Source organism: Mobula hypostoma, chromosome 27 (assembly GCF_963921235.1).
Source record: "Mobula hypostoma chromosome 27, sMobHyp1.1, whole genome shotgun sequence".
Lineage (NCBI taxonomy): Eukaryota > Metazoa > Chordata > Chondrichthyes > Myliobatiformes > Myliobatidae > Mobula > Mobula hypostoma.
This window is the reverse complement of record NC_086123.1, coordinates 5,415,578-5,437,954: the sequence shown is the minus strand read 5'-3', so window position 1 is coordinate 5,437,954 and position 22,377 is coordinate 5,415,578. Positions and strand designations below refer to the sequence as shown.

Sequence of the window (22,377 nt, the reverse complement as noted above, 5' to 3'; positions counted from 1 at the left end):
TTAAATGGATATATTTTCATTTTAAAACGGGCCTGTTCATGCTTTCCTCCATGTAGTTTATCTCAAAATTAACATTTACATTTATGTAAATTTCCAGTCATTGATAAAGGCTGTAAATTATTCAAGGGATATTGTATGCAAGTTTTTTTTCCTCAATACTATTGAAAGGACCCAGATTTTAATTCTTAAAATCATATGGTGAACAAGACTCAACATTCCAATATTCCCTTTTACTTCACCTCTCAAATACAGTAATCAGTCCCAGATTTTCCACTGAACTGAAAGCCATCTTACAGATGTATTTGAGTAAATTTTCCTAGTACTTTTTTTTTAAACATCTCACTGCTCTTTCAGTCTGGAGGTTTCAGTCTGCAAAGTCTGTTCTCTTTTCCTAATTCATGGTGGCTCTCAATCTTCCTTCTATGATATATCACTGTACATCCATATCACTTGCCGTGTATTCATTCATATCATCATTCTGAATATATGTATCCTCCCGCACTATTCTTCTCACCCGTCTCTACACCTTTCCTTTTAAATTGTATTGTTGCTACTATGTTAATGTTGTAACTTTCTGATTTGTGAAATCTGGAAACTTACTAGAAAATTTATATGCAAGTCAGCCCAGGCTGACGTTTAAAGCAAATGATCATTAGCAGCTCATTCCTAAATGTCTTTTATTCATTTAGTTTCCCTATGTTATGTATGCCATTGATTTCTTCTAGCAATTGTGATCACTATATTTGAAGTATATAAACCTATATTAGTGTCACTTCTTCTTACATGTTGATTATGTAGCTAAGAATGGCAGGCAAACTTCTTTCTTTAAATAGAAAAATATCAAAGCACACTGCATTCAGACCTTCCTGCAGACATTGTCATTTTAACGACATTTTGGTACAATATTAAGCAGTGCGACATTGTTGGAAGCAGCATTTAAGATGATAAACTACCCACTCATTGGGCATCTGTGGCATTCCTCTTGTAGGTTTCAACTAGGTTTGCACTGCAAGAAAATAGACGTTATTATACCTAGACATAAAGAGTACTGGTAATGATTTGACTTTGCTGTAAAGTTCCCAGGAACTTTAGGTATGCTGACATCAAATAGCAATTCGGTGAACTCAAAAGAGAACCTTCCAGAAGGTACTCGTCTTGTGCTTACTTTATCAGCAATGAGGGTTTCTAAGAATAAAAACTTCCAGCATTTGTTTATTGCACTAATTGTATAATTTTTTTTGGATTCCTGCTGTTTTGAAATGTTTTATTTCAAGTTTGGCATAGAAAATTAATTTTTCAAGGGAATTATTTCAGTTTGCCAATTCACTTTTTGTTCTATTACAGCTCTGGCAATGGGACTCTGCGTCGCCATGATCGCTTTTGTGCGATTGCCAAGTCTTAAAGTTTCCTGCTTGCTGCTTTCTGGGCTCCTTATTTATGATGTCTTCTGGGTAGGTTGCAATTAAATATTACCAACGTAACAGTTCTGCTTTTTACAACTTCATTAATAACTACATAATTGTAAACACATTCACTCAATTCTATCTTTGTGCCTTTGCATGAAGACGCATTAAAATTAGTTCATTTAAATTCTTCAACAAGCAGTGAAAATATACAGTGATCTCACAATGCATGTCAGTAGGCAATTAGCGATGCCATTGATACAGAATGTAGTTTTAAGCTTGGGAGGCTTCAGATAGCAATTTTTTAAGAGTTTGTTTATCCCTGATTCACTCCCCTGCTCTGTCTCTCCTGAAGATGGTGGCTCGTGTTGGCACGATTCCATGGGTAGCGATGGTCCTCTGGTACATCCACCAAGTGGCCATTCCTCGTGCATGAGCCTTGACGGTGAGTGCCGATGGGCCAGTCCATCTCAAGGGCGGTTACAGTTGAGCTTGTCCTATTCTCACCTGAAGTCCATAATCAGACTTCCAGCAGGGTTGCTGAGTACAATTGTTGAACCCCAAGGAACATCTTGCCAAAGTTAATACAGCACAGGTCACAGATCAAACCAGTTATCTGTTTGTGTTTCAGTGAGCCTTAACACTATACTGTTAATGATCATCAATAATTGAGAGAACTTTTAGCCAATTAATGAGGGATGTGAAACCACTGTTACAGCCCACTTTTGTTCCAGGTATAGTATACTTTGTTAAATTATAACAGGCTATGGGTCAGCCATGATGATGAAATGCTGGAGAAGACTCTGTGCCAAATGGCCTAATTCTGCTCCTATATCTTATGGTCTTGTTATCCCATTTAGTTGAAGCTCTACAATGGCTATTCGTTGCTTGTTTCATTGTGTCGGCCTATTCCTCTCCTCATATCTCCATTCTCCCTTGAGGAATTGAGACAAGTTAGACACTGTCAAACCTTATGTGTACACTTTTCATATCAGCCTTGACACCGAAGTGTTAACAAGCTGTTAAGCAGTGAAGAGCATCAAACATTATATCTATCTCTGCCACTGACTACAGTTTTGCACTGAGTGGGTATCCCTGCTCATCTCTTAGTTTCATCTCTTTTACACTCAAGGGAAATAAACTAAATTATAGATCAGCATTTCCTGAAGAGGCTGTGAATCTAGCGGAGGACTTTTTTTGTTTCACTCGCCCCCAACACAGATCTGTACAGCAACATGGTGTATTTAATCACTGAGTCTTTATATTGTGTTTGAACAAAATGTCCTTTGATTCCATACCTAATTTTATATATTGAAATCCTTCACTGAATAACAGCATTTGCTATGCATATGTTGTAGTCTGCCTCAGCTAAGCATGACTGCAACAAATCACCTTCTGTGCCCTCCTGAGACTGCAGTTGTTTTGAAGCCAAATGGCATACTTTGGTAATTAAGATCTGCTAATATATTTTTAACTAATGAAGTTCCGTTTCTTTGCATTATGAATACAATACGTATTGCTAAAATACAAATTTATATACAACTTCTGTGCCCAATGAACTTTAGAGATCTGAATATGTTGAGGCTGTTTTAAAAAAAAAACTTTTCTCTTGCAATTTTTACCTTTTATTGAACTGCATGGAACTAGGTACTGAATAGAAAATCCTACTGTAGTTTGCTTCACCTTACAATTCATTTGATGATAGGCACTATGACTCTTTCAGATTAGTTGAATTTATGAGATATCCAACAGTATTCTCTAACTACGGCTAAGTTTAAACTTTTATTTTGAGCATTGGTGTTAGCATCAGGTTAACAAGCTCAGTATTGACTCGACTGATTGTTGAAGCAGCCTGTTCGCTACCTGTAATTTTCCTTAATCTTTCAGTACCACTGAAGGACATATTAGAGCTCTCATTTAATGTTCTTTATTATACAGTGCCTTATTTAAATAATCTAATAGTGATTAGTCCTGGAGCAGCTAGTTTAGACATCACAAAGTGTTAACTGTTTCTCATTAACAAACTTTTGAGTAGTTTGACTAGGGAAAGAACAGTGATGGGTGTGGAGTACAGTGCAGTTCTAGATGCAAAAATATCTCAGAGACATGCTTGTCTGCTAAAGTAAACTAGGTCAACATTGTGCTGAGGAACAGAAGAATTATTCATTTTTCAAATGATTAGAGGTAATAAAATAGTCATCTGAAAAAGAATGGCTGCTGAATACAAGGGGTTAATGGAGTAATTTGGAAGTTATTGAATTGCGGGAAAATAATTAATAATTTCTCCTCATGTCTACCCTCTTGCCTTTCAGGTATTCTTCTCTGCTTACATCTTCAACAGCAACGTGATGGTGAAGGTGGCTACTCAGCCTGCTGACAATCCTTTAGATGTGCTCTCGAGAAAACTTCATTTAGGACCAAATGTTGGACGTGATGTTCCTCGCCTGTCGCTCCCTGGAAAGTTAGTGTTTCCAAGGTAGGAAACATGTACATATGATCGGGATTCTTCATTTTTAAGTACATGGCTCCATGTGTACATTTTTTAAAATACGGGAACAGATAAAGTCTGTAAAAGTTTAATTTTCCATAAGAGCATGGAAGTACTGTAGATGTAGGTGAGCTTTACTGGGAAATGGTATGGTGGTGTTTGCATGAAATAGCAATTTAGATGGAGCCAGAGTGGTGGCAATTGTGGCTGTTATTTCACAATTCAACATAGAAGTTGCTAGTTTATTATTTAGCACCACCATCCAGTTGTGTTGGGAGGCATAAATGAAGCATAATACCTGTTTGCTGCCAGTGAAGAGTTTAGTACAATATAAACTTTGCTATTTATCTACTGGAAGAGTAAAGTATCCACAAGTAAAAAATAATGTTCTATTTCTGTAGCTGTAATGTGAGATCGGAGCAGATCTTGTTGCTGTTGTCCTGTGTTCTCATGAAGTTCATTAGTGTGGTCATGTACATCTTCCACATAAGCAATGAGACCATAAGATGTAGAAGCAGAATTCGACTTATCAAGTTTGCTCCACCATTCCATCATGGTTGATTTATTATCCCTCGATGCCATTCTCCTACCTTCTCCCCATAACCTTTGATGCCCAAGAACCCATCAACCTCTGTTTTAAATATACCCAATGACTTGGCCTCCGTAGCAGTCTGTAGCAACGAATTCCATGGATTCTTTATCATCGCTGTTCTAAAGGGATATGCTTGTATTCTGAGGTTCTGCCTTCTAGTCCTAAACTACCCCATCATAGGAAACATCATTTCCACATTCACTCTATCTCGGCTTTTCAGTGTTCGATAGTTTTCAATGAGATCCCCCCCCCCCCCATTCTTCTAAACTCCAGTGAGTATAGGCCCAGAGCCATTTATTCTTTCAATAGTAATAACTTTGGCTTTGTTCCTTCCAGAATGTAAGTTGTTCAGTTTCACGTGCCACTGCATTGTAGTTGGCTGAGTCACTGGTTTTCTCATGAAGTAACAGAGGCTGATGATGTCCTGAACAGTTATTGTTCTGAGTAATAAGCATAGAGAATTCAGTCTTGATAGAGATACCACTTTTCAAATAAACTTCCTGTATTCCAAATCAAGCCATAGTATTCAGACTAACATATATGGTCGGACAATATTAATTGGAATTGAAAGGAAGTGTTTAATATTATATTCTATAAATAACAGCCCATTGTGAATCCAAGTATCTTGTTAAGAATGCTTTGCAGAGTTTCTCTGAAACAGCATGTAACTTGATGCCAGGATGAACTTTAACCTCCTGTCTCCATCACATCTGTTTACATCCAACCTTTGATTGCCTCAGTTCACCTGTTAACAAATCCTTTGTCCATTTCTTTGTTACCTCTAGACTTGAGTAGTCCGATGGACTCCGGTCTTCCATAAATAAAAATTCTGTTCCATTTTAACGATTGCCTTCATTTTGAAATGTTCAACCATATTTCAAGTCTTGGTCTGTCCAGTCCTGGTTTTTCCAGCCTCTCTCAACTGTATAGTGTTCTGAGATGTCTGTACTTCAGTGCCAAGCTCTTGCATTCCTCAATTCAATCACCTCCCTCATGACATGTATGCATTTAGCTGCTAATAACATAGTATTGAATTAGAGTTGAATTGTTAGCAGTTGAATATCTACAATAGCTTTTCCTTTGCACAGCTCCACAGGCACTCACTTTTCTATGCTGGGGATTGGAGATATTGTCATGCCAGGACTTCTATTGTGCTTCGTTCTTCGATATGACAACTACAAGAAATTAGCTAACAGCGATGCAATCCCAGCCAATATACCTGGTCGAATGCAGAAAGTATCCTACTTCCACTGTACCTTGATTGGTTACTTTGTAGGTAAGTGGAAAATAATAAAAGTAAATTGTTTTCTGAAGGAGTATTGTACTGTAGCACCGTAGTGATGCTTGGACTCTCACTGTTATTTTAAATATTAAACTTTAGTATCTAATGAGCTGTTGACACCAAGCAGCTGATAATTCCCTATACAGCTTCTTTCAACTGGATTACATGTTTGCCTGAGTCTTTGTTTCAATACTGGAGTGAATACTTCAGTACAATACAACAATATGGCTGCATGGTTAAAAAGAGGAATTGGAATCAGGTTTATCATCACTGATATGGTGTGAAATTTAACAGGTCAGGCAGCATCTACGGCAATAAACAAACATTGACTTAAATAAAACATCAGCAGTTTATTCATTTCCACCGATGCCTGCTGAGTTCCTCCAGCATTTTGTGTGTGTTGCCTTGGATTTCCAGCATCTGCAGATTTTCTCCTGTCATTGTGTGAAATGCGTTGATTTGCAGCAACAGTACAATACTTCAGAGATTACTATATGTTATAATAAGAAATATTGTTTACAAATGTAAAAAGTAGAGGAAAAAAGAGAGTGATATCGTGAGGTAGTGTTCATGGATTGTACAGAAATCTGATGGTGGTGGGGAAGAAGTTATTCCTAAAAGATTGAGTGTGTGTCTTCAGGTTCGTGTACCGTCCCTTCAGGTTCTAGCAATGAGGAGGCATGTCCAGAGTGGTGGGGATCCCCAGCTGCAAATGCTGCCTTTTGAAAATGTCATAGATCAGCTGAGCCTTCTGTACACACAGGTGGATTTTATTTTAATCTTATTCTGGGTGACAAAAACAGTATTTACCTGCCCATGATTATTATTTTATTGTTTTCTTTTTGTATTTGCACAGTTTGTTGCATTTACACATTGGTTGTTTATCTGTCTTTGTTGTGTGTGTTTTTTACATTGATTCTTTGTCCTTACTGTGAATCTCCGCAAGAAAATGAATCCCAGTCTAGTTTGATCCTCCAAGGGGACCACAGCCTAGTCATGGTGTGGAGGCTTGCGTGCCTCAGTGACCTGGAGAGCGATGCTGGCTGGAGCTCTTGGTAGTCACCCATGCCAAACAGATCAAAGGGTAGAGGCCAGACTAAGAGTGGTTCACCGGACCTCCAGGTTTGGGGGTTCAGCTCAAGGCTAACGACCCTGACTGGTAAAACAAAACTGTCACAGAAACAGCGATGAAGAATCCTATATCTGAGTGGCCAAAGACCTTCGTTGCTGCCCTAAATGCCAGCGGCATAACGAGCAGTAAAGAAAAAAGATGTACTCTTTAAAAATAAATTTACTTTGAACTTTGGTACCTACCCATGCCAGGTTGGTACATAACTTGCATGTTGTGTCCCATTGTTACAGATTCATTGACAGGCGGTAAATATTTGGGAAGTGCTATTCAAAATCTTTTTCAAAGTTACTGCAGTCCATCTTGCACACTGGGTTGGAGGGAGTGATATTTAAGTTAAAGATTGAGGTACAAGCAAGAGGGAATGTGATGTTCTGGAAATGTTGGATTTAAAGTACTGAATCTGAGTGTTAAAAAGCTGCATTTACCTAGGACTTGCAGATGGTGGAAATGCTTTGGGTGGAGATCAGAATGTGAGGTATTGGCTGCAGGATGCACTTGCCATTGCTATGTTTATATCTGGGCCAATTAAATATTTAATCAGTGTTGAATTCCCCTCAGCATGATGTTGGTAATGCTGAGGTAGATGGGTAAGGTATTTGCATTGCATGAGTATTACTTGCTGCTTGTGAGTTCTGAATGTTGTCTCTGGTCTGAATGTTACACCATGCTCCCTTAATGCTCACCAGTACTGTTTCCCACACTACTTTTAAACTTACTGAGTCCCCATTTCCTGTGTTCCTTTAAGTAACCAGTGACCAGTTTCTCGCATTCCCATTAAACTCACAATGACCTCTTTCCCAAACTCCCATTAAACTTGTAGGTGGCCAATTCCCACGCTCTCTTTAAAGTCACTCTTTCCTGTGTTCCTTTTAAACTTAGCCATGCCCTGTTTGCTGAGCTCCCTTTAAACTTGCTGAGCCCTGCATTCCAATTTTCCTTTCATCTCATCAGGTTTACTGAAAAGCGTATTATACTAAGTAACATTTTTTTTAAAGTGAATTAAATGTGTGTTGTATGGGAATGTTGTTGGATGTCGCATGGGAATAACATCCAGCAGCCTGGAAAATCTGCCAAACCAACACCACTCTATTGGGAAATGTCAGTACTGAAGGGACATTCTGGGCCTAAGATCACTACTTTCCAAAATCCATAGACACCTTCCATTCTCACTGATTCCCATTTTACCGGATTGTTTGTTGGTTAAATGTTGCTCGGATATCTCCACACCCTTGGAATTTGGCTTTTTTGGTTTGTATTTAGACCAGGAATGGAAGAGGGACTGAAGAAAACAAGAGTGAGTATATTATTGGTGTAAGAGTGATTGCAGATGATCCTGTCAGTGATTCCCTTCCATCACTTTGCAAGTATGTTGCTGAAGCAGTAGTTTTTCAGGCTGGCTTAGTTCTTCTTTTACTGAATCATTTTCTACTTTACACAGGAGCTTCAGTGTGATGCACACAAAATGCTGGAGGAACTCAGTGGGTCAGGCAGCATTTATGGGAGAAATAAAGAGTTGACATTTCTGGCCGAGTCTTTTACTCAGTCCTGATTTTTTTTATATTCCCCTCTATTGATTCTGTTTGACCTGCTGAATTTCTCCAGCATTTTGTGTGTGTTACTTTATTTTCTATTCAGTTGTTTTGACTCATTCGTGGTTGCTGCTCTTTATCTGTTTGGCTAACGTTGCAGGTAGTTGTGGACCATGTTCTTTCAGTGCTAAAGGCAGCACACTGGGGAAGGTCTTCCTCTGCCTGAGATCACTGACTTGTCTGACCCAGGGTGATGCACTTTCCTCCAGTCTGGTTTTGAGAAGAGCCTCATTCCCAGAACAGTAGTGTAGCTTAAGACAAAACAGTGCAGGGTGTGGCCTTTCCCTGTCCCAAGTTGCAAGCTGTACTCTTGTCAGCAGCTTTGACAGCCATGAGGTTCCAACTAGGCTCAGCAGTTTTCAGAGCTTGCACTGATGCTGAATATTTGTGAATATTATTGACAAATTCAAATTCACTTGAGGCCTGGCTTTTAAGGAGATGTTAAATATTAAAGTGAAAAGCCTGAAAATCTCATACACAAACAATTCCCGGGAATTTTAATTAAGTTCAGTCAAATTAACCCTCCACTTGCCTGTCTCCCAGCAGCCAGTTTCTCTGTTTATTTTAGTGGCACTGCTGCTGATTCACGTTTAGCTGGCATTGACTCAACTGGCAGCATTTCTAACCAGAGCACTGGGGAATCCGCAGGAGTTGGCACAACACCAGTGGATTCTTCGTGTAGTCCACTAGTGTGACATGGGTGCTTCTGCTGTGTGGAAACCTGCAGCACTGTTTAGGTGGGGGTACAACATCCATTCACAGTCTGGGTGGAACTCAAGAAGATCGGCTCCATATTTGGGACTCCCAGCCTTTGCTGTTAATGTGTAATTGGACCTATCTTGATGCTTATCACATTTACAGATGATAGGATTAGTAGTGGTGGGACTTTATGAGGAGGCCATGATTAATTATTCACTTGGCATCTCTGGCTGAAGGTGGTTTGGACATGCCTTTTTCCTTTCTCCTTTTGAAATGGGCGGGTAGGTCTGTGCACGACTTTGGCCAAAGGAATTGAAGTCTGCAAATCTTCCAGTCTGTTAAAGGCGCTTGTAAGACAAGACATAGGAACAGGATTAGGCCATTCTGCCTGTCAAGTCACTGAACGTAGAACAGTACACAGTACAAGCCTCTCAGCCCATAACATTATGCCAACCTTTTAACCTACTTTAAGATCTATCTAACACTTCCCTCAAATATAGCCCTCTGTTTTTTGATCATCCATGTGCCTTTCTAGTAGTTTATTGAATGCCCCCCAATGTATCTGCCTCTATCAACACCCCTGGCAGGGCATTCCATGCACCCATCACTCTGTTTTAAAAAAAAAAAAAAAAAATTTGCCTCTGACATCCCCCCACATCTTTCCTCCAGTCACCTTAAAGTTATGACCCCTCATATTAGCTATCTTTGACCTGTGGGAAAAGTCTTGGGCTATCCACTCAATCTATGCCTTTTACTATCTTGTACACCTCTATCAAGTCACCTCCCATACTCCTTCATTTTGCTCGCTATTTGATCATAGCTGATTTATCGGGTCTATTCTGCCATTCGATTATGGCTGATTTATTTTCCCTCTCAACTGTATTCTCCTGCCTTCACTCTGTAACCTTTGAATCCTTTAATCAAAAACCTATCAACCTTCTCTTTATACTGTATCGTTATTGTAGTCCTATGTGGTAACTGCTGTGGTTTACCATTTTACTTTCAGTCAGCAGGAAACTATATCTGGCAAGCATGTTCCTGTTGAGCCAGATTTGTTCTCCTGGCTTGGACACGCTCAGCCATGTTATACGTGCACAGGTTGTTGACAGATTGAATTCTGCTATTGCATAGTGTTCCCAATTTGGAATTACCCAGTCTATTTTACATTTAGTGACAGTGCCCTCTTTGTGAAGATAGAACCTAGTTTCTCTGAGAACTCTGCAGAGGTCACTTTTACTATGATGGGCCAGCATTTGCCAGAGGTAGATTTGGCAAACTTGACAGCGGTGTCCTTCAACACTGGGCCAACTTAATTGGTGTTGGCATCAGAGAGTTACAACTGGTGAAGTCCACAGTGCATTTGCTGCTCACTGTTTCTTCATTGTGTTCCACATGCAAATGAATTAAACAGGTGGCTGGTGGAGTGAGTTTGATGCACATATTTTACCTGATATCAAGTCACCATGTCATTAATGAAGACCACATGGCCTTTCCTTCTGATTCTGTGCACTTAGTTGAGTCTATTCTAACAGAACAGAATGTACCCGCGATGTAAAAGGGAGTTTGGTAGTTTATTGTTTTAAACCTCGCTATGTCAGGTTGCTGTTTGGATTATCTATGGTACAGTTCTTTCAGTTTGAGCATGTCCCAGAGATTAATGTGAAGAAATTAGCACTGGATGTTATTATTTAAAACCCAATACGTTGGTTGATACTGTGTGTCTTCAAATTTTATTCTTTTCTGCCCTTGTCATAGTGACTTTGTACAATGGAGTAGTTTGTTGAGGGCAGTAATATATTTTTTTAAAACCTCTGGTCTGGTGTTATATTAAGACCAAACTCAATATTTGTGGCAAATCTTATTTCCTGAAGCATGGCAGTGTCTCTACATCGTTGGGAGTTCGCAAAGATTCAGCATGACATTTAAGACTTCATCAAACTTCTGTAGATGTGTGGTGGGGAGTATATTGATTAGCTTCATCATAGCCTGCTATGAAAACACCAGTACCCTTGAACAGAAAGTCCTACAAAAAGCAGTGGGTACGGCCCAGTCCATCACAGGTAAAGCCTTCTTAACCAGTGAGCACATCTACATGAACATTGTCACAGGAAAGCAGTATCCATCATCAGGAACCCCCACCACCCAGATCATGCTCTCTTCTCACTCCTGCCATCATGAAGAAGGTACAGGAGCCTCATGACTCACACCACCTGGTTTAGGAACAGCGATTACCCCTGAACCATCAGGCTCTTGAACCAAAGGGGATAAATTCACTCAACTTCACTTGCCCCATCACTGAAATGTTCCCACAACCTGTGGACTCATTTTCAAGGACTCTTCATCTCAGGTTCTCGATATTTATCACTTATTTATTATTATTTCTTTACTTTTTGTATTTACACAGTTTGTTGTATTTTGCACACTGAACGCCCAGGTTGCTGCAGTCTTTCATTAATTCTGATATAGTTATTATTCTATTATGGATTTATTGAGTATGCTTGCAAGAAAATGAATTTCAGGGTTGTAAATATGTACTTGATACATTGAACTTTGAACATTAGTGAGCCAGATGAATTGTTATGATAATGTGGTATTTTGTGGTCATAATTCAGATATTAACTTTCAATCCCAGGTTTTACTTAACATCTGCTACTGTTATGGGTTATAAACTTGTAACTCTAGATCATTGCTATTGAACGATGTAACTATCGTACCTTATGAAGGAACTGTAGTCTCATGGATTCTATTCAAGGGATGTGGTTCTACTGATGACTCCACTAACTTCACTCAGAGTGATTAACAGATCACTTTTCCCAATGTTTTCTCTAGGTTTTTGTAGCAGGTATGTTATCTTGAAGCAACGAGGATTCAGATTTATATTTAATGTTCTTGTGCATCTTCCTGAGGGTGTGCAAGGTGGTCAGTTCATTTCCCGTTCATATTTATGGCATACTGTAACATATAAGTCCATAGACATAAGATATAGAAACAGAATATAATGTGCACTTAATTAAAATTTAAATCTTCATATTCTGCCTGTTTTATAACACCTTGCCCTTCTGATCTGTCTTCTAATTTAGGTCTTCTGACTGCCACTGTAGCATCAAGAATTCACCGGGCTGCCCAGCCAGCACTTCTGTACCTTGTTCCATTTACACTGCTGCCACTTCTTACCATGGCTTATTTAAAGGCAAGTTAAATATCAAAACTAAACAAAACCACTGTCTAGAGGATGTGAAGTGTGTTGCTAAGGGCTACAGACATCCCCCATCCCTAATTATCCTCAAAGTGAAGTTTACATTTTCAGGTTTGTCTTCACTGGAGTTGCTTCTCGCTCATCTGTAGGGTTTGAACTGAGAAAAGAGATCTGAGGAAGTGAGTTACTGAGAACAAATGGAATTTAGGACCAACTAGATGGTTGGATGTAGAAGGCAGAGATCCAAACCGGATCAAATGGGACCGTGTCAGTTTAGTCAGCTTGGTTAGCATGGGAAGTTGGGCCGAAGGACTTGTATCCTTTTGTATTGTCTCTAGTAATGGCAGTTTTTTTTTTCAAAAATGAAACGATATTAAATCTTCAGTGTTAAGGTAGGAATATATCACACTGCAATGAGACTTGCTTTGTAATAGTTACTTTTTTATTATGCAAAGCAACAGATCTATTTTAATGCTATTTTCTGACATTGATTTAATTTGTACTATTATACTTGTGTCCTTTATGAAACTACTCATCAAAATTTAGATGATAAGGTGAGTAGACTATGGCAAATCAGGAACTTCTGCCTTTGCAGTTGTACAGTAACCAGAATGAAAGGAAGGGCAGTCTGCAAAATCTAGGGCTGATTAATGATCTGTCTGTCTGGATGACATCATTGTTTGGTGAATTCTGGTTATGGATGTATAAATATTTTGAGTACAGGTATTAACTTTCAGTTTACAGAGTACATTCCAGCTCAGACTTGGAATGTACAACAGCAAAAGTCACAGCCTTTTTTTTTCCAAATTATTTTATACTACTACCCCTTTTCACCTCCATAAAAAAAATGGCTTCTTCTGCTGTGCACTATTACGTTTCATATTTACATTTGTTTGGTGTTCTGTGAATGTAGGTTTTATGTAACAACCATACTGATTTGCCCCAGGCGTTGCAGATGAAAGTTCAAAATAATATCACAATTTGGGTATCTGAAATAAAAATGGAAAATGCTGGAAAAATACTTTGCAGCTTGAGCCGTATATTTAGAAAGAGTATTTCATTCCTGGTTCCTTTCTCCAGAGCCAGTGCTAGTCACTGAGCCTTGGTACCCTTTCAAAAATTATATAGTTTTCAGTGAATGGAAGACATGTTGTGGATGACTTTTGAATCTTTATATTATTCAGACTGTTATGTCAGTGGGTTAACTGTGGTCCATTATTGCAGGAAAAGAAACAGTGAGGCCACCTTGCTCTTCTGATTTTGATTAGTAATTTTCAGTAGATAGGACAGTGGGAGAAAGTGGTCAATTTAATTATGGTTTCCTCTAGAAAATTGTGCTTTGTTTCCTTACTGGAATATAGTCCATAATGTATCATTTTATGTGGATTGTACACATAAATAGTTATGTTGCTTGATAAACTCTACCTTATTGAAAATCTGCAAGTCTTAGACACCCTAGATTATTTTAATATAAATTTTATTTTAGATGTTTATTGTCTTCTGCATTAGTATTAGAAGTCAAGACTGACAAGTCAAAATTTGAAATTTTTGGCTCAAACAGGAGACAGTTTGTAGAAGAGCTGGAGAGCGCTACATAGATGAGTATCTTCAGCCAATAGTGAAGCATGCTGGAGGCTTCCTATAGGTTCTGCAAATGGAGTTGGTGGTTTAGTCAGAATTAATGGAATCCTCAGTGCTGAGAAATACAAGCAGATTCTTATCCATCACACAGTACCATCAGGGAGATGTCTGGCATTAACATTTAATTTTGGCTTCTGTTGATTGCTCATAGAAATTAATACGGCAAATCTAGCAGGCTGAAATTTCAGCCATTTTAAAATGAAATTTGTTAATACCTGTAGATGGTTGGCAAGAACATCTATCACTGAATCAGTATTCAGTCAGTCTGGGATTCCCCAGTATTATGCAGCATTTGCCATCCCATTGATTTCAGTGGGGACTTTAGTCCTGAACATTAGGAGGCAATACGGAATCTAATGTTGTTTTTCAGTTAATTTGTTTGATTATTTTTAATTATCTCTTAAGTGTAAGGCAAATCTAGACAACAAGGAACACTAGTGGTGGGCCCCACTCAGAAATTTTGGGTCTTTGGGTCAGTTGAGAAGCCAGGTTGCTTATAAACTGGATACAGCAGTCATTTTTATGATAGCATTTAGCTTTGGTTAACATGCAATGTATGATTGTGCATATTCAAAATAGTCACTATGTGATTAGAATCACAGAATAATAACACAGAAACAGGTAACATCGACCCAACTGGTCCTTGCCAACCACAGCATCCTCTCATCCCTGCTGGTCCCAATTGCCTGCATTTGGTCCACAACCCTCAAACCTCTCTCTTCAGTGCAGAGTCATAGAAAACTACAGCACAGAAAACAGGCCCTTCGGCCCATCTAGTCCATGCTGAACCATTTAAACTGCCTAGTCCCATCGACCTGCACTCGGACTGTAGCCCTCCGTACCCCTCCCGTCAACTTAGACACAACCTACTCCTCCTGTACTTATCCAATCTTCTCTTAAAAGTTGAAATCGAAATCACATCTACCACTTGTGCTGGCAGCTCATTCCACACTCTCACCACCCTTGGTGCTTCCCCGCATGTTCCCCTTAAACATTCCACCTTTCACCCTTAAGCCATGACCTCTTGCTGTAGTCACACCCAACCTAAGTGGGAAAGGCTGCTTACATTTACCCTATCGATACCCTCATAATGTTGTATACCTCTATCAAATTTCTCCTTAATCTTCTGTGTTCTAGGGAATAAAGTTCTAACCCATTCAATCTTCCCTTATAACTCAGGTCCAACAGTCCCGGCAACATCCTTGTAAATTTTCTTTGTATTCTTTAAATCTTGTTTACATCTTTCAAAACTGAACACAATCAGGCCTCACCAACATCTTATACAATTTCCACATAACATCCCAGCTCCTGCACTCAGTACTTTAATGTATGAAGGCCAACATGCCAAAAGGTTTCTTTATGACCCTATCAACCTGTGACACCACCTTCAAAGAATTATGGACCTGTATTCCCAGATCCCTTTGCTTTACCACACTTCTCAGTGTCCTACTGTTCACTGTGCAAGACCTACCCTGGTTTGTCCTCACAAAGTGTAACACCTCACATTTGTTTGCATTAAGTTCCATCTGCCATTTTTCAGCCTATTTTTCCAGCTGGTCCGGATCCTGCTGCAAGTTTTCATAGTCTTCCCCGCTGTGCACTACACCCCCAATCTTGGTGTCATCCACAAATTTGCTGATCCAGTTAACCACATTATTATCCAGGTTGTTGATATAGATAACAAACAACAATGGACCCTGCACCCATCCCTGCAGCACACCATCAGTCTCAGGCCTCCAGTCAGAGAGGCAACCATCTGCTACCACTCTCTGGCTTCTCCCACAAACCCAATGTCTATCCAATTTACTGCCTCATCCTGACTGCCGAGCGACTGAACCTCCTTGACCAGTCTCCCGTGCGGGACCTTGTCAAACACCTAGCTGAATTCCATGTAGACAACATCCACTGCCTTGCCTTCATCAATTTTCCTGGTAACTTCCTCGAAAAACTCTGTAAGATTGGTTAGACATAACCTACCACGCACAAAGCCATGCTGACTATCTCTAATCAGTCCCTGTCAATCCAAATAGTCATATATCCGGTCCCTTAGAATACCTTCCAATAATTTTCCCACTATTGATGTCAGGCTCACCAGCCTATGATTTCCTGGTTTATTTTTAAACAGTGGAACAACATTAACTATCCTCCAATCCTCTGGCACCTCACCTGTCAATGAGGATGATTTTAGATATTTCTGCTAGGGCCTCTGCAATCTCTGTATTTGCCTCCCACAGCATCTGAGGGAACACCTTGTCAGGCCCTAGTGGTTTGTCCACCCTAATTTACTTCAGAAGAGCAAACACCACCTTCTCTGTAATCTGTATTGGGCCCATGACCTCGCTGCTGCTTTGATTCTGTGTCCATCTTCTGAGTAAATACAGACACAAAGAGTCCATTTAAGGTCTCCCCTATCTCTTTTGGCTCTACACATAGATTGCCATTCTGATCTTCCAGAGGACCAATTTTGTCTCTTGCAATCCTTTTGCTCTTAACATATCTGTAGAATCGCACAGGAGTCTACTTTAGCTTGGCTGCTAGAGCAATCTTATGCCTTCCTTTAGCCCTCCTGATTCTTTTGTAAGTGTTCTCTGACAATTCTTAGACTCCATAAGCACCTCATTTGTTCCTACCTGCCTATACCTGCTATACTCATCCTTTTTTTCTCTTAACCAGGGTCTCAATATCTCTTGAAAACCAAGGCGCTCTACACTAGTTATCCTTACCTTTTATTCTAACAGGCACATACAAGCTTTGTACTTACAAAATTTCTGTTTTGAACGCCCTCCCCCCCCCACCCCACTTACCATGTACACCTTTTTCTGAAAGCAGCCTGTCTCAATCCACACTTGCCAGATCCTTTCTGATACCATCAAAATTGACGTTTCTCCAATTTAGAATTTCAGTCTGAGGACCAGACCTATCCTTTTTCATAATTACCTTGAAACTAATGACATTATGATCACTAGATGTGAAGTGCTACCCTACACAAACTTGTCACCTGCCCTGTGTCGTTCCCTGATAGGAGATCAAGTATTGCACAGTCTCCCTTCGGAACTTCTATGTACTGATTAAGGAAATTTTCCTGAACACATCTGAGAAACTCAAATGCCTCATGAATGTTACAATTGTACCTTTCTTTACCAATTCCTTTGACAGCTCATTCCAGGTACTCACTACCCTCTGTGTAAGGAAGTTACATCTCAGATCTCTTTTAAGTCTCTCCCCTCTTGTATCTGTGTCTGATGGTTTTGGATTCCTCAACCCTGAGGAAAAGACTATGACCGCTCATGATTTTGTAAATTTCAGTGAGGTCATCCCTCATTCTCCTATGCTCCAGTGAATAAAGATCCAGCATGGCTAACCTCTCCCTGTACTCTACTGCACCCTCAGACCAACCATGATGACAATAGGGAAAATTACTTTGAATTGGGTCCTAAACAAACTACACTTGATAATACTACATGATGCTAAAATATTGTGTATGAAAACGTGCATCATCTTCAAAACATTCAGGGTTTAATGGCATGGTCAAAGACCAGAGGGGCTTTCTATAATATCTTAAATTCATCCAAAAGACCTATTATGTCTCCATTTTATCTAAAAGTCCATTCCATTTATTGATCATGCTGCGTACAAAGGAATACCTCCTGTTGCCTGCATTTGGTCATTTGAATCTGGAATATGCGAGACTGAGGTGCATTCCATAGGTAGGTTGAGTTGGAGCTTGAGGTGATTATAATTTTCCTGTTGCTTATTTAATGACAACTGTCTTGGTAGCACACAAGAGTAATTATGGGATGGAGAAAGAGCCAAGCGTCATCAGAGCTATGAAGAGTGATCCAGTGAGGCCTACTTCAATACCTTGATCTAAACCACTTTTGGAAAATAGGCTCCATCCAGTCCCTTTCCTATCTACATTCCCCATTGCAGACTGGTCTAATTGTGGTGTTAACTCGGGGTGCAGAGAGTAAATGTTGAGACCAGTTCAATGGTGCTGGACACAATCCTAAACATAGCTTACTGCAGAGATTAGTATTGGTTGGCCACTTTGTATAACAAAACAGTTTTTTTTTAAAGCAACTGTTTAAATGATTTCCTTACACTGTGAAATGCATCCTGAAGTACAAATGTAGGAACTTTATAAATCTTAAGGTTTATTGAACAAATTTTCTTTATATTACGAAACCTTATTTTGCTAGGCTATTCTTAGGATTTTATGATCTAAAGAAAATTCGCTCAGTAGTTCTCAGTATTAATAAAGTTCCTATAAGAATATTTTAGTTCCTCTTAAGTAAAGGCTCATAGCAAGGAAATTCAGAATTTTCTAGCTAAACCTTAATGATTGAGTAATTCTCCATTCAAACTTGCCTATAGCTGGCCCTAATTTATGGCTCTGCATCACACTTAGTAACATTTCAATATAAAGTCTTTTTCTTCCCTGTTAAAGATGCAGTAAAAGACTTGGTGTTTATTGTTCAGGCCAGTTGCTGTTTGCCTGATCTGTTTTGTTCTCTACAGGGTGATCTACGGCGTATGTGGTCAGAGCCCTTCCATACCAAGTCAAACAGCTCCAGGTTCCTGGAGGTATGATAGCAGGAAGTGTAGCTGAACGCAGGAATAATGTATGCTGGGCACCAGAAGATTTGTGTCATGTGGTTTCATCGTTTTCATCAAACGTGATTGGTGCTTCAAGTGTTAACAAAAAAAGGTTGCGGAGGAAATGTTTTTCTTTTCCTTTTGTGGAATGCAGACTCTACAATTAATTCAACCCATCTGCAGTCTTTGGATTAGCAACAGACTTTCACACCCTACCATGTATAATACAAGTTTAAGAAAAACAAACCCACTTTTTAAAATGACAAGATATCAAATTCAGTCTTGTACATACAGCTGCTCTACAGAAGACGCAACTTTGAAGATGCCTCTTTGAAGGGACCAGCAACTCTTTAATTGTCTTGAACTTTAGACTAAGGAAAAGACAAGGCAGCGACAAATCTTTTGAATGCGATAATTACCTGTTAGGTGACTTGTATGTCTCCCTGCAGACATGAGATGGGTATGCAGTAAAATCAGTGCTGTAATTAACTTTACACCTTAAGTTTTGTTGCATTGATCCAGAAAGGTAAAGACGCCAAGATGAATCATGTTGTGTACTTAAGTGGCCTGTTGTAAATTTTAGCATGTATAGCATTAAATATCACTTCAGTATAAGACCCACTGTCTCCTTTTCCAAATTCTCCTATACCATATGTGAGTTTAGAAACGTAATTGTAGTTTGCACTCGTACCTGTGTTAATGATCCCAGTTGACCTTGCACAATTATGATTGGTGTAGCAAAAAAAATAACTTTTTTATGGTTTCTCCTTTTTCTTTATTGGTTTGATTAATTTAGCCAATGCATGTATCATAGCAGTACTTGTTACCTGAACCCTCTTCATTATGGTGGTGTACCCTTGTAAATATATTTTTTGTATACATTTGTTTAAATGTGTGTTGTTAGTTCTACCTGTTGAAAAGCGTAATCTGGTCCAAGTTTACAAGCAGTATCTGTTTTGTACCTTGGGTTTCTATTTGGTTCCTGCTACTTTTTTCAGGTGCTGTCACTACAGCACAGTAACACTGGGCAGCACGCAAATCAAACCAGCAAGTCGCGTGCTTGTAAAATGTTGCCATGTTACTGAGTGAACAAGACTGCCATTGTAGTCTCCAGACCTAAATATTGTTTAAGACCAGTGTAGGGCCTAGAACCAACATAAATTAATTCCAACAGTGCTTCAAGCTCTTCCATGCCCACCTCTACCCTGCCATCAGTCCCTCCATATCTATCACTGGAGCATACACAAACAGTGTTATGTGTCACTTTTAAAGGAGGAAATGTTCACATTTCCAAAAAACCACTGAGTGTAATGTTTTTGTGCTGTAGATTAGACAAATTGCTAAGCCATTTTATTAGACTGTGGCTTTGCTGAAAGCCTTCAAGTGGACTGAATGGATACTGTACAATCATCTGTACATCATTAGTGTATTTCTGCCCCTGGAAATGAACATTATCTTCATCTCTATATAACATGCGCAGTCAAGATTCCTTTGTAAATAAAACCAAAAGTTTAAGTGCACTCGTGTTGTTTATTTTTGGGGTTGTGCAAGTTTCACAATAACAAAGGGAACTGCTTGAGTTTATTGCAAATCCTGCAGAGGTAAGAGTTTTGTTAGAACGACATTGATTTGTGAATTAGGCACATTGGTATTAGAGAGTTCTAAATCAGCAGGGGTAAGCTGACAATGTGCAGCAATCCATTCACAATCTGATGGGGAAAGTTTCTCATTTTGGAGCCCTTTAAAATTACAATTTTTGAACCAGTTCATGACCTGTTTATGCTGGATGTTTACTTTATTTCTTTAGAAATATAGTGCGGAATAGGCCAATCAGGCCCTTTAAGCCGTGCTGCCAGCAATCCACCAATTTAGTCCTAGCCTAATCATGGGACAATTTACAATAATCAGTTAACCTACTAACCAGTGTATTTTTGGATGGTGGGCAACATTCCTTCAAATATTTTTTTTACAGCTGCACAGACCAACCGTTGCTCTGAACAATAAATTTTTAGAGTGAAAATTGAAAGATCACATGCTTTTGATTTCATTTATTAATTGAAGGGTGTAATGAAATACAGTACAAGAAAAAAACTTCCACATTTCGGAAACTTTTCAACGTTTAGTGGGTTGGCGGTTTATTAATGAGCTAACTTCCATTCTGTGTTTATTGTTACAATTTATAACAGTGTCGTAATTTGAAACACTGGCAATGTAAATATGTTGAAGCTCTGAAATTTTTCAAGGTAAAGGTATGTTTATTATTTAGAAAATTTATGGATTATATTCCATAACAATAATTCACATTTATATTAATGTAGATTTCAAAATTATATTAATATATAAAGGAAAATTTCAACTGTGTGGCAACAAAGGCTACGTGCACAGGACTATGCGGCCATGCGCACCCACACAGCTTAGAGGAAACTGGAGCACCCAGAGGAAACCCATGTGTTCACAGAGAGGATATACAAATTCCTTACAGATGCCATCGAAATTGAACTCTTAACTCCTATGTTCCAAGCTGTAATAATGTCGCACTAACTGCTACAGTACCAAAAAGTCAATTAAGTTCTTTTCAGATTATGAAAATCTTCCAAACTGCATGCTGTATGAAGAGGTATATACAAGTGGTGAAAAATAATTAGTTACATTTAGTTTCATGTTATGTATATCCCTTGCAGCATGTCTCCCCAGCACTAAACACATGATGCTCTTTTCCATCATGTACTAGTCTGACAATGATTTGTTAGACTATTATGCAATTATTTTACCAAAGGAAAGGCACTCAAGGCAATTCTCAGAAATGTAACGGGGAAACAGGTTCACGTTGATCAAAGGAGTGCTGCGGGTATTCAAAGTGCAAGGTCATAACGATGATAGTTGTAATGTGAACGATGTCACCAGAGCGACCCGGAAGGTAGTGGATACACAAATGTTTAATCCAACAAAAATGAGCAGCAGGCATGATGTTGACATTTTTGGAGGAACAGGCCTGTTTGACCCAATATTACATGACATTTTATGTGCTAAAGATCAAAGGACAATTCTATATTTACATAGTATCTACAATGCTTCCTTTGAATGACATACAATTTTCACACCACCTTTGTGCCCACACGCCAGACACGCAGAATGAATGTTAATCAGCAATGTTTTTTTCCCCAATTAACTGCTGTCCACTGCTTCAGGAAACTATTGTCCATGGGTGCATTTTAAATTTAATCTACAATCCATGTTCAGGTCTAAAGTTTGGTTGCTGAAGTTATTGTTTGCTATATACCCTAATTGCAGAATATGCCCTAACAATATAATTTAACAATAGTATAAATTCAAACTTCTACAAAAATCACCAGGTGCAGGCAATTAGTCCATCATCGGAATAGTTTTATAACACCAGTAAATGCTGGTGATGTGCAATACATCATTCACAATCTTGAGAGCAGGTTTCTGCAATGAATCTTGAGTTACTGCTTTTGATTCCATCGATAATGGTAAGGGCTTAGAACACAGTTCTTAATGGGATCTCCCAAACATTGCTACAGAGGATGCATGGTGAACTTTGTAGTCTGGAGGTGACTGAGATTCTAGTGAAGAGAAATGTTAACACTTAAGGTCAATAACTCTCAATTCTGTTTGTCTTTTGACAGACACTGCCTGGCCTGCTGAGTATTCAAGCATTTATGTATTTGTATTTCAAATTTCTGCAGTTTGTTTGATTTTCATGTTTGTATTTCTTTTCCATTCTTGGCAGCAGGTAAT

The 22,377-nt window shown here is 39.0% G+C and overlaps 1 protein-coding gene across 2 annotated transcripts in view; it reads left to right on the top strand.

The window, feature by feature from the left end:
• sppl3 (signal peptide peptidase 3) overlaps nt 1-20,604 on the top strand; it is a 186,850-nt gene extending 166,246 nt beyond the window's left edge. For both annotated transcript variants that reach the window (XM_063034391.1, XM_063034392.1), the window contains exons 7-11: nt 1,345-1,451; nt 3,716-3,879; nt 5,572-5,759; nt 12,266-12,375; nt 18,541-20,604. In XM_063034391.1, coding sequence (XP_062890461.1) covers nt 1,345-1,451; nt 3,716-3,879; nt 5,572-5,759; nt 12,266-12,375; nt 18,541-18,612 — 641 coding nt within the window. In that variant the 3' untranslated portion in view covers nt 18,613-20,604. The remainder of the gene's footprint in view (nt 1-1,344; nt 1,452-3,715; nt 3,880-5,571; nt 5,760-12,265; nt 12,376-18,540) is intronic.
• Nucleotides 20,605-22,377: the final 1,773 nt, after the last annotated feature.